This window comes from Bombina bombina, chromosome 8 (genome assembly GCF_027579735.1).
Source record: "Bombina bombina isolate aBomBom1 chromosome 8, aBomBom1.pri, whole genome shotgun sequence".
NCBI classification, from domain to species: Eukaryota; Metazoa; Chordata; class Amphibia; order Anura; family Bombinatoridae; genus Bombina; species Bombina bombina.
Window position 1 is genome coordinate 207,845,499 of NC_069506.1, and position 12,793 is coordinate 207,858,291.

General features: G+C 34.5%; 1 protein-coding gene across 1 annotated transcript in view; it reads left to right on the plus strand.

The window, feature by feature from the left end:
- The window catches only part of SYT3 (synaptotagmin 3), a 248,623-nt gene that overhangs the window by 17,637 nt on the left and 218,193 nt on the right, over positions 1-12,793 (plus strand). Inside the window, exon 2 of the mRNA XM_053689972.1 lies at positions 8,479-8,857. Coding sequence (XP_053545947.1) covers positions 8,479-8,857 — 379 coding nt within the window. The remainder of the gene's footprint in view (positions 1-8,478; positions 8,858-12,793) is intronic.

Below are 12,793 nucleotides of genomic sequence, written 5' to 3' on the forward strand. Positions count from 1 at the left end.
AAACCTGCTCAACAACACCAACGTATTTGTAATATATTCAGTTATGGTTCTCTGGAGGTTTTAACAGATGTTTGTCTTTCCTCCTACTGCTCAATGTCCTAGAGATATCCAAAGCATCAGATAGGACAAGCAGAAGGCAAGGTTTCCGTCTACATTCTAAAAAAATGAGAAATCTGCTTTTAGATCTTGTTCTTGTGGAAGGGCAGAATTACTGGCCACTTCCTTAGTTTCAAGTTAATTGTCATGTGGTATTTTTAATTATGAAAACATGATTGTTCTTTATGGTCAGATTACTGAATCCTGGATTCAAATGAATAAGGGGCTTTACATAAGGTTGTCTGCAATATTAGTCGCTTACACATGTTGATCAGTTAAAGGGACATGAGACCCAAACATTGTCTATCATGACTCAGACAGAGCATACAACTTTAAATAACGTTCCAATTTGCTTTTTACTATCAAATGTGCGTCATTTTCTTTGTATCCTTTGTTGAAGGTGCTGTAATGCAATACTAGGAGTTAGATGAACACATCAGGTGAGCCACTGAAAAAAGTCATACATGTGCAGCCACCAATCAGCAGCTAACTCCCAGTAGAGCATTGCTGCTCCTGAGCGTAACTAGGTATTTTTTTCAACAAAGAATACCAAGAGAATGAAAAAATAGCAACAGAAGAAAATTGGAAAGTTGTTTTAAATTGTATGTTGTATCTAAATCTGGAATGAAATTTTTTGGGTTTCATGTCCCTTTAAGGCTTGCTGTGTATGTGATGTGTTTCCAGTTGGAGGGATCTGAGGAATCTTTCTAAGGACTCCTTATCAGTGTCACATATTTGCCTTTTTCCCCAAAACGTCTTAAATATAGAATTAATTTAATGTGCAGGTATCTGCCCTTTCATGGTTTGTTTTTGTTTAAAAGGGTTCTTAATCCTTATATTTAGTCATTTTTACTGCTGTTGAGACAATTTATAATGTTTTCAGTGATCCCAAACATCTATGGGTTTTGAATTACTTTCTGCAGGTTTGTTTAATCAACTTTTTTTTGTCTCTTTATAAAGATACAAACAAAAAACACAGGAAATATGTACACAAAATATATAAAAAACACAATTTTCAGAACAAAATGGCTTATTCAGGGAAAGTCAGTATTGAGTGTGACCTCCCTTGGCACTAGGCACATCTTGAACTCTTTTGGGAAGACTGTTCTGAAGTAATCTTCTGATATATTATACCAGGCTTCTTTCAGCACTTCCCAGAGTTCTTATTTTGATTTAGGTTGCCTTTAATTTATTTCTCTGCCTAGGTGATCGCATACTGCCTCTATAATATTCACGTCTGGACTCTGTGGAGACCAGTCCATGACTGTCAGTGTTTTATGAGCTGTTTTTCTCTCCAAATATGATTTAATTGCATTAGCAGTGTACTTGTGATTGTTATCATGCTGAAAAATAAAACCATTCCCAATCAGGCGCTTTCCAGAAGGAATGGCAGGATGAATTAAAATCTGTCTATGCTTTTCAGCATTCATGATCCCATCAATTCGGACAATATCACCAAGACCACTGGAAACGCAGCCCCAAACCAGGACAGACCCTTCACCATGTTACACTGAAGGGCGTAAGCACTCATTCTTCCATCCCTCTCCAACTCTTCTTCTCACATATTGTCGACGATTGGACCCAAAAATTTCAAACTTGTATTTATCACACCATAAAACTCTTTTCAACTAATTTTCAATCCAATCTTTGTGAGCTTTAGCATATCTTAGCCTTTTTACCCTGTTCTCCTACCGAAAAAGTGGTTTCTTCACTGCTACCCTTCCACAAAGATCATTCCTGATCATGCTTCTTCGGACTGTAGAAGGGTCAACTTGGCACTCTGATGAAGCTGACAGATGCTGAGCCAGGTTCTTGCTGGACTGAATTCCGGTCTCTCAAAGAAGAAACTCAGATTTTGAAAGTTTTCTTGGCCTTCCAGCCATTTTTTGTCCTTGACCTCTCCTGATTATTCAAAATTCTTTATAACAGCTTGAATACCCTAACTTGAGTATCTGGTTCGTTTGCTGATTTACCTTTTAGAGTAGCCTTGCTGATGCAAAAGTATGATTTTAAATCTCTTAAATTATGTGATCTTTGGCATTTTGAATTGAATGATGTGATTGAAAATTGGTCTTATTAGCAAGCTTCCAATGGATTAAACTCATACCACATGTGTATGTAATGCCCCAGCATGTCTTGCACAAACCTGGTGTAATAGACTTTTTTCCCAGCAGTTATTTTGACATGAAATAGTCCTGTACAAATACAGGAGTTAGCAATTACATTAATTAGGGTTCCATTCCATGTAGGTTTACGGGAGTCAGGTTCCTGCTATTGCTCAAGTGTATAGGGAGGTTACACTAAATAATTGCTACGTTAGCCTATAGAAGATGTTTTTTTCTGATTTTTTTTAATACTGCTCACAAATATCCTGTATTTTCATGTTGTATTCTAATAAAGAGACTGAGAAATATAATTATATATGGTCATTATACCATTGTTAAAACAACAAATCTAATGGTGGCCTAAGACTTTTCCACAGTAATATATATATATATACATACATGTATATATATATATATATATATATATATATATATACTGTATATATTATTTTTTGTGGGGTATTCACGATATCACACCACCTGTGGAAAACTCATAACAGGTAACATTTGTAATATATCAAGCTTCTCTCTAAGATACTGACAATAATATATATATATATATATATATATATATATATATATATATATATATATATATATATATATATATATATATATATATATTAACCAATAATCAATGAGTGCCAGCACATTTAAAAAATATATATATATATATTTAACATTACACAAATGTTTGCTTGTGTAATGCCGCCTCCTGCTTGCACTCGCCCAATAGTGGATGTAGGTGTTGTCAATCACCCCAGGGCAAAAATACCCAGGGTGATTAAATCCACCAGCTAATAGCTAGCGTACTGGTTAGGAAGCTGCGGTCTGATGATTGCTGCTTCCTAACTTTCGCCTGCTGGCTCGCTGCATACGCTGCTTGATAAATGGTGGCCTATGTCTGAATCATGAACATTTAAAGGGACACTGAACCCCAATTTTTTTTAATTCAGAAAGAGCATGCAATTTTAAGCAACTTTCTAATTTACTCCTATTATCAATTTTTCTTCGTTCTCTTGCTATCATTATTTTAAAAAGAAGGCATCTGAGCTTTTTTTTTGGTTTCAGTACTCTGGACAGCACTTTTTATTGGTGGATGAATTTATCCACCAATCAGCAAGGACAACCCAGGTTGTTCACCAAAAATGGGCCGGCATCTAAACTTACATTCTTGCATTTCAAATAAAGATACCAAGAGAATGAAGAAAATTTGATAATAGGAGTAAATTCGAAATTTGCTTAAAATGTCATGCTCAATCTGAATCAAGAAATAAAATTTTTGGGTACAGTATCCTTTTAAGTTTGACTTCCATGTTCCTTCAATTTGGGACTTTTTTTTATTTATGCAGAGTTCTGTCTGAGTTACATTGGTTGTGTTTTGACCTCTTTCTGGGTTCCTGTTTTGTGATGTGATCAGAATAATTGCACTAGCTCTGGCTGTTGAATCAGAGAGAAAGGAATTCTGGCAAACATGCATGCAGTTGTAATGTATCAGATCTTAAAAAGAAAACCATCCATTATTTATTATACAGGTACCATCAAAGGGGGGGGGGGGGTAGCAGTGCAATGGGAATAGTTTTGAAATGTTTTTCCTGATGCATGTAATAAATTATTCTTTTTACATCTAGACCTCTTTTCAATGTAATTGCTAACTAAGGGCTAGATTAAAAGTGGAGCACTAAATTACAACGCCTGCAAACAGCAAATCTGCCTGTTTACTGGCACGCAATAAATAACCAGCCGTTACAAGTGTCTGGCTATTGCTACCGCGAGCTTGCGACATTAGTAATTAGCACTTATAAAATTAACCAGAGATCAGATCTCTTGTGAATTTTATAAATGTTCCCCAAATGCCTCCAACAAACAGTGTAGTTTATTTTATTAAACATTAAAAATTGTAGCATTTTGTTTTTTTTTAATAAAATAACTGCACTAGGTAGTATTTGGGGAATAAAATTGATGGGAGTGGGGTGTTATAAAAAAAAACGGCACTGAAAAGTGCCTTTACATTATGGTCAATGGGAACTGTGTGTTCCCAGTAAATATGTATATGCTTATATACATATATATTTATGTGTTAATATGTGAATATACACATATTAACACAAAAATACAGTATATATGTACAGTATATAATCATACATTGAAGCATATGAAAGTGTGCTTTCATGACCACAACACTTCCCAGCAATGTGAACGTGAGCTCGCAATCCCATTGCTGTCAACTTGTATTACCAGGGCACATTAGCGTGCGCTGGTATTACTCAGTGGAGCACAAATATCGCTTTTGCGAAAGCAATATTTAACACTCCAATTTTAATCTGGCCCTAAATGCAGCTCGATCCTCCTTTTCCTACAGAGCACCACAATTATGGAACGACCTCCCGCACACTTTCAAACCTTCCTCAAGCCTAAAATCCTTTAAGAGATCCCTCTTTGCAAATCTCAAAACAGAATGCACCTGTCATGGTTGATTATATGCATTGAGTGTGCTTAATAAAACATAGCCTAGCTTTTATTCTGCTGAAATATGATTATGGCCATGACAATTGGGATTTATGAGTACACATTAGTTTGTTGTTTATTTTAATAGTTATAAAGTGTGTTCAATAGAAACAGCGGAGTAACAATTCTTCTTTAAAGAAGCATTTTTATTTTATTTTTAAACATAAGAACATTTTTGTATCAGAAATATGTAATAGTTATTCTGCAAATATTACTTTTCACCACTAAAAGGCAGAATGTATATATTTTAAAGAGGATAAAACAAGTGTATTCATGCCAGAATTTAGTTTGTCACTCAATTGCAAAAAGCAGGACAAGTCTTTTAATAATAAAAATAAAAGTTAGGGAGTGCGAAAATTTCCATTAATAGATTACTAAAACCATAAATTTTCCTACTTTTTTTGTATTTCAGCGCAAACTTAAACATGAACATGTTTTCCTTCTTAGCTGATGAGAGTCCATAGATTCATAACATGTGGTATATATTAAAGGGGCAGTATACTATAAAATCGTTTTTCCTTAATGTGTTTCTAATTACTTGTTTTACCAGCTGCAGAGTATAAAATGTATGAGATTTGCTTTTTTAAGGCTTATTTGTGTATATGAATTAGCTGATTTTGTGTTTTGAAGCCACAACATAATAAAATGGGTTGAGCTTGTAGGTATAATCAGATCTCATTACTTTATCACATTGTGTACATGTACCTGCTTCTTTATCTTATATCTGTCCATAAACCAATCACCAATACTTGGAGAGAACAATGGAAAATTAACATTTTATTACCTTATCTCTTCTATAAACCACTGGGAGTGTAATTTCTTCTACTGGGTATGTTAACACGGCTTGGCCTTGAGGCCAAAAACTTTCAGAATGGGTGGGGATACCACCGGCTAAATAAATTTTCAAATGACAATATAAGTGTAATGGAAATACTAGTAGACAATTTAATACACTCCAGCAGGTAAAGTGGATCATTGGGAACAAATTAAAGGGGAGACATTTTTTGAGTAAACTGTCCCTTTAAAGCCTATCAAGAACCCTGACAGAGCTTTAGTCCCTCCCACTTCCTCTTCCTCTCCAGTTTGTTCTTGGCCTCCGAAGAGAGAGGTTGAAGATTTCAAACATGCTCTACTATTAAGAGCATGAAATATTAACAACTTGTCGGTTTCTATTATCTATTTTCTTGTTTGTTTTCTTGGTATCCTTTGTGGAAAAGCATATCTAGGTACATAACGCAAATAGATTACCCCTGTGTCTCTTTAAGTCCTTTCTTTAACCAACTTGTAAGATATTAACAACAGCCAATAACAGTCTGCACTGCATCATTTTTAGGACTATAGTTCATTGTTTGCTTCCAGAACAGCCTGTGACATTCTGCCTGGCCTGATGCATTGGGTTATTGCTCTAGTAGTATTCAACCAAAAATGATTCCTGGACTATGAATGTTAATGTTGCACATTTAACAGTAACCTCTGACCTCTCAGATTCTATACAGACTAACATTAATTGCATTTACAGGGCTTGCTTGTGCATATTTATGTTTTGTGTCAATAAGAGTTGATCTGATGCTTTCCTTGTAGATGGTTACTTTTATGACTGACCTGGGGTTGTGAGTGGTATTTGTTGTGACCACGGACTTGCATCTGCTGCAAAATAAAGCTCTAATCAATAGGTTATCAGGCACAGAAAAGAGAGCCTGTGATCTCAGCATTGATTTGCCATCCATGAGATGTGCTTCAGCAGCAGCTGCGGGTTTTGTTGTAGCTGTGACATCTCAGCTACTGACGTTCAGGCTCAAAGTGACAGGCTGGCAGTGAAGAAACAGGACAGAAACTGACTAGATCACAGTGATTACAGCCAGGTAGCACAGTCTGAAGTGTACAAGACACATGTTTTATTTCATCTAAAAAATGTGCCCCTTGGCCACATTTTTATACTTTAATATCTATCACTGCTCCTCATGTCTGATTCAGCTTGTTCATCTCTACTCTTAATATATTTTAGGTTATTGAAACAAGGTAATGCACAGCTGAGCAGATAGGAGCTTTCCATCCAAATGTTTTAACTATGATTTACAATGTAATCTGGACAGTGACATGCTCATTGCTTAGAAACCCTAAACTATCAAATAATGTAATGTTGTATGTATATTATATTGCCTCACATTCTAAACCTCAGCTGTGCTCCATTTAAAAGATCTTTTTATCTAAAGTTATGTATTTATTGAATGCTTTTCAAACATTGTTACTTTAAAGTGAAAAATGAGTGATCTGTTATATATATTTTTTTTATGTTTGTAAATTAATTAATTCATTCATTCCTTAATTATTGCATTTGTGTACTTAAAGGGCCATAATACCCAAATGTTTAAAGACTTGAAAGTGATGCAGCATAGCTGTAAAAAGCTGACTAGAAAATATCACCTGAACATCTCTATGTAAAAAAGAAAGATATTTTACCTCAAAAGTTTCTCAGTAGCCACAACCCATTGTAAAGGACTTCTAAGCAGCAAATCAGTATGTCTGTCCCGGGACAGCCGAAGGGTTGAGCCTCGTGCACTCTCATCTTATTTCCCTATTCAGTGTAAGAAAGTTTACAATGAAATATCATGAGAGTTAAGTGAAATCTCATGAGATCACAGTAAAAGAGTTCATGACCTCAGCACTGTTGATGCTGATTGGCTGCTGTTCATTTCTTAATTTTTTTTATTTTTTTTACCTGCAGCTGGGCAGCAGCTGAATTATAACTTTTTACACAGAACTTACTCTGGTGAGCTGAGGAAATTGTGAGGTAAAATATCTTCCTTTTTTACAAATAGATGCTCAGGTGAAATATTTTCCTCTCATCTTTTTACAGTTATACTGCATCAGTTTCAAGTGATTTAGCATATGAGTATTATGTCCCTTTAATAAAGCACTTCTTAGCCTGTGCAGCCAATATGAGGCCAACAGTCTTGGTTTATGTGGCCTCTAATTATCTGTATGGACCAGAATTAAAAAAATGCTGCATGAGATAGCTTTTCTTTGGAGCAGATTGTATGCACTAATTACAGGTCCCTTAAAGGGACAGTGAAGTGAAAATTAAACTTTAATGATTCGGAAAGAGCATGACATTTTAAACAACTATACAGTTTACTTCCATTATTAAATTGTGTTAATTATCTTGGTATCCTTTGTTAAAGGAGCAGCAATGCACTACTGTGAGTTAGCTGAACACTTTGAGTGAGCCAATGATAAGATGTATGTGCAAACCAGCTACCAATTACCAGTTAGCTCCCAGCAAAGCATTGCTGCTCTTGAGCCTACCAAGGTATGCTCTTCAACAAAGGATACAATGAAAATAAACCAAATTTAATAACATAAATAAATTGTTTATTAAAATTGCATGCACTATCAGAATCATGAAAGTTTAATTTTGACTGTTTTAATGCAACAATTGTATTTACTTTTCTATTTATTACTTGTCAAGAGGCTTGTAGTATTCTCTGATACCAATCATGTAGTTAAAAGCTTCTATGTAAAAAAAAATAAAAAAAATCTGACCTGGACTTAATTTTATCAAACTGCTATAGAAGATGTATATTGCTGCAATGAAAACATAATTGCTTGAGTAATAAAAAGAAAAATAAACAAAACTTTTGTCTGCTGTGCTGTTTAACCCTCAATATCAATTAAGAAAATAATGCAAGTTTAAAAACACTTATTATTTGTACTTTATTCTATATAAATTATTATTCTATATATAATTTTATTTCTCTTTCTGATCCAGATATTTCTGTTAGTCTGCTTTCGGTCATCGTAACCTTCTGTGGGATTGTTCTATTGGGTGTTTCACTGTTTGTTTCCTGGAAGTTGTGTTGGATTCCATGGAGGGACAAGGGCTCCTCCCAAACTCAACGAAAAGACCATGGGCACCACAGTCATCTGCACCATTCCCATTATGGGGACCTCCTGGTGGATCGCGTGGAGCTTGGACCTGAGATGCCTGAACGTTCATATTTAGATATGGACTCTTACCCAGAAGCCAACATTAAAATAAGTCAGACATCTCCTGATATACCTGTGGAGGGTCAGGCTGTGGCCAAGGAATCACAGATACCTTATGCACAGTCACACCAGCAAGTGGCAAACATACCTCCAACTGCCAGGTAACAAATATTTCAACACGTTATTACTTTGATATCAAAACACAATGCATACTAAATAGACACTAACAGATAAGTTGTAAAACCTTGTACAAATAACTTAAAAGTGTGAAAATCAAAATTAAATATTTATGGTTCAGATAGAGCATTCATTGGTAAGAAACTTTTCAGTTTCTTCTTTTATCTAATTTACATTGTTTTCTTAGTATTCTTTGCTGCAGAACATATCTGTATAGGCTCTGGAGAAGCAATGCATTGCTAGTATCTAACTGGTGCTTGGTGGCTACACATATATGCCTCATGTCATTGACTTGCCAGATCACTCAGTTAGCTAACAGTAGTGGATTGATGCACTGGATATGTCTTTAACAATGTGTTTAGCCCCTTTACATAAGTTAAACACATAGTTACAGTATACACAAGCTATAGTGCTGTAATAACAAGTTAAACACATAGTTACAGTATACACAAGCTATAGTGCTGTAATAACAAGTTAAACACATAGTTACAGTATACACAAGCTATAGTGCTGTAATAACCTGTTTTAACTTATTAGAACATTTTCTTTTTGTAGTTTTGTGTCCTTTTAATATTATTCATGAAAAGCATTAAAATAGTATGTACTCAATTTTATTCTCCTGAAATGTGGTTCTATCCCTGTGCATAACTGTTTTACAAGTTACTGGTAGGAGTCTGCACTATGCTTTGTGCTTTTTTTACTTCCTCTGGGCCAGATTACAAGTGGAGCGCAAACATTTTGTCCACTCGTAATGTTTACCGCTGGTATTATGAGTTGAAAGTAAGTGAGATCGCTTCAGTGCAATCTCGATTTACACTAAAATTATTACCGCCACCTCAGAGATCTGGTTAACTGTTTCACAAAACTAAAAAGTACAGTTACACCCATAATAACATCTAATATACATTATTAGAAAAAAAAATCACGGAAAAATTATAAGGACTCAAAGATATGAATTTGCAGGTGTTAGAAAAAAAAGGTATGCCAAGGACTTTAACATAGACATACATACATATACATGTCTAAAGATGTGTGTATATATATATATATACTGTATAAATGTGTGTGTGTGTGTACATTTGTATTTATATGTGTATATATGTATCTACAGACATATATACACATAGAAACTCATAAATACACATGTATACATATACATGTCTAAAGATGTGTGTATATATATATACAGGTGGCCCTCGTTTTGCAACGGTTCAATTTACACCGTTTCAGAATAACAACCTTTTTTCCAGTCATGTGACTGCTATTGAAAAGCATTGAGAAGCAGTGCATTTATTAAAATTGCCAGTAGGTGGAGCTGTCCGCTTGTGTTGCAGCAAACCCAAGCAAGCTGAAATGAATCAGTTTAATCAGACGTGAGCTATCGAGCAGATTTCAAAGGAACAAGATCTTCCTGTCTATAAATCAGTCCAGATTGGAATGCATAGAAAGTACTGTTTGCAGAAAAATGCAATTGAAGTCTGTGTTGTGTGATTATTTTATTAGGTTTATAATGCTGTTTAGCATTTAAAGTTCTCATTTCAAAGCTTTAAAAATAATGTATTAGGTGTTACTTATGACAATTTTGAGAGGGGCCTGGAACCTAACTCCCTCACTTCCCATTGACTTACATTATAAACTGGGTTTCAATTTACAACGGTTTCGATTTATAACCATTCCTTCTGGAACCTAACCTCGGCGTAAACTGAGGGCTACCTGATATATAAATATATATATATATATATATATATATATATATATATATATACTGTATATATGTGTGTGTGTGTGTACATTTGTATTTATATGTGTATATATGTATCTACAGACATATATACACATAGAAACTCATAAATACACATGTATACATATGTAGACATATATATAATAGTGCATTGGAGCCCTTTGCAGTTAAGTATATGAAAACTTGTAAAAGCATATTTATGCAATATTTATTTTTAATAAAAGGTTTTAACTATGTATTTACTGTAAATATTTCACATTCAAATGTTCTGCACATAGCAGAATTTGTCCTATGCATTTTTAAATAGGTATTTATATATATGTATAAATATTTATTGTACCAAAATACCATCAGATATATCTAGAAATATGTATTTATATGTATTTACGAATAAATAGAACATATCCTTCTATGTGAAGAGCATTGAAATGTGAAATATTCGTCGTTTTCATGTCAGGTTAGCGCACATGAGAATATGCTACTGTGTTTGAGCGCAAGTAGGGTATTTTTTGCTCCATTGACTTCTATGGGGGAATACCTTAATATGCAAAAACAGTTTACTTTCAACTCAGAATATGAGCACAAAAAGCCACACTTCTAGCGCAGTTAACGATCGAGTTGGAGCATTAATTAGTGCTCCACTTGTAATCTGGCCCTCTGTTAGCCGAACCTTAAAGTAATTCACTCTTTTACATGTTCTCTACTTGATTATAACCCTTTTGCTGTTTCCTGCTATGAATTCATTAAAATACTAACTGAAGATGAACTAGTCTTTGTTGATACTGCCAGGATTTTACACATTACATGGCAATCTCTTGACAGTATAGTGATTAGAATTACAGACAGTAATAAAAAAGTATAATCACATTTCAAGGGGAAAAAACTGTGTTGCAGTTTAACTCCACTTTATTTGTATATTATTTAAAATATTATCTGTCATTGCCTCTGTAATTAAAACACTAATGTAAAAAACATAATTGTGTTTGTTTTTTAGTGCTCGGATCTATAAAAATGTGAAACTATTGAGAATAAGTTATAAAATAATATGTTTACATACCTGACAAAAATAACCCAGTTTAATTTTTAAGCATACAGGACTTGGGCATAGCTGACAAATACTTTGGAATATTGTCAACTAATGCAAAAAACACATAGCTACCAACCATTATACATCCTACTGGATTGTCATGGGTTGGGAGGTATGTCCTGCTTCCAGCCCACAACACCTCTGTGTCCCAATTTTAAGAGACTGCCCAAGCCTCGACCATGCCCCACCAGACACGCCCATGTAGACCAGTAACCCCCGTCCCTCAACATGTAACTCCACCCCTCCTATATGGGGCCTCTCTCAAACATACTGGTGTGCCAATGCCAAAAAGCTCTAAAAGGGACAGTAAAAAGTCAAAATTAAGCTTTCATGGTTCAGATAGAACATGTATTTATATATAACTTTCCAGTTTACATCTATTATCTAATGTTGTCCATTCTCTTTGGCATCCTTTGTTAAAAAGCATACCTAGGTAGCTCAGGAGAAGCAAGGCACTACTGGAAGCTAGCTGCTGATTAGTGTCTGCACATATATGCTAGCTCCCTGTAGCATTTGTCGCTAGTTTAATAAAGAATACCAAGAGAATAAAGCAAATGTGATAAAATAAATAAATCGGAAAATTATTTAAAATTCTCTGCTCCGAACCATGCATGAAAATTTGAGTTTATTTTCCCTTTAATGACAACATATCTATGCCGGGTTTTGCCTGTATGTTCAAGGTTTGACAAATGTATTTGAAACATACCAGCCACCCAGATTTTATGTGTGGCTCTATGTAGAACAATCCAAAACACCCAGTATTTGTAAGGTTCTGGTCAATGTGAACAATAAAGAATACTTGCAGAAAAATACTTTTATGATGAAACATCTTCAAAGTATGTGAGAATCTATTCTTAAATACTATATTATTTCAAATTATTATCATGTGCTTTTATTCTACTTTATGCTAATTATCAGGCTAACCCTACTCTTGGTATTTTTCAAGCATTGCTTTATGTGCGCGCAAAAGATTAGACATTATTGAAGATGAGCAAAATAAGAGGATTAAGATATAATAAAGCAATAAAGGGAAGATAGAGGGAAGGAAAGATGCCCTAAACTGTCCTTTTTTTTAGAGGAACTGGCCCTATT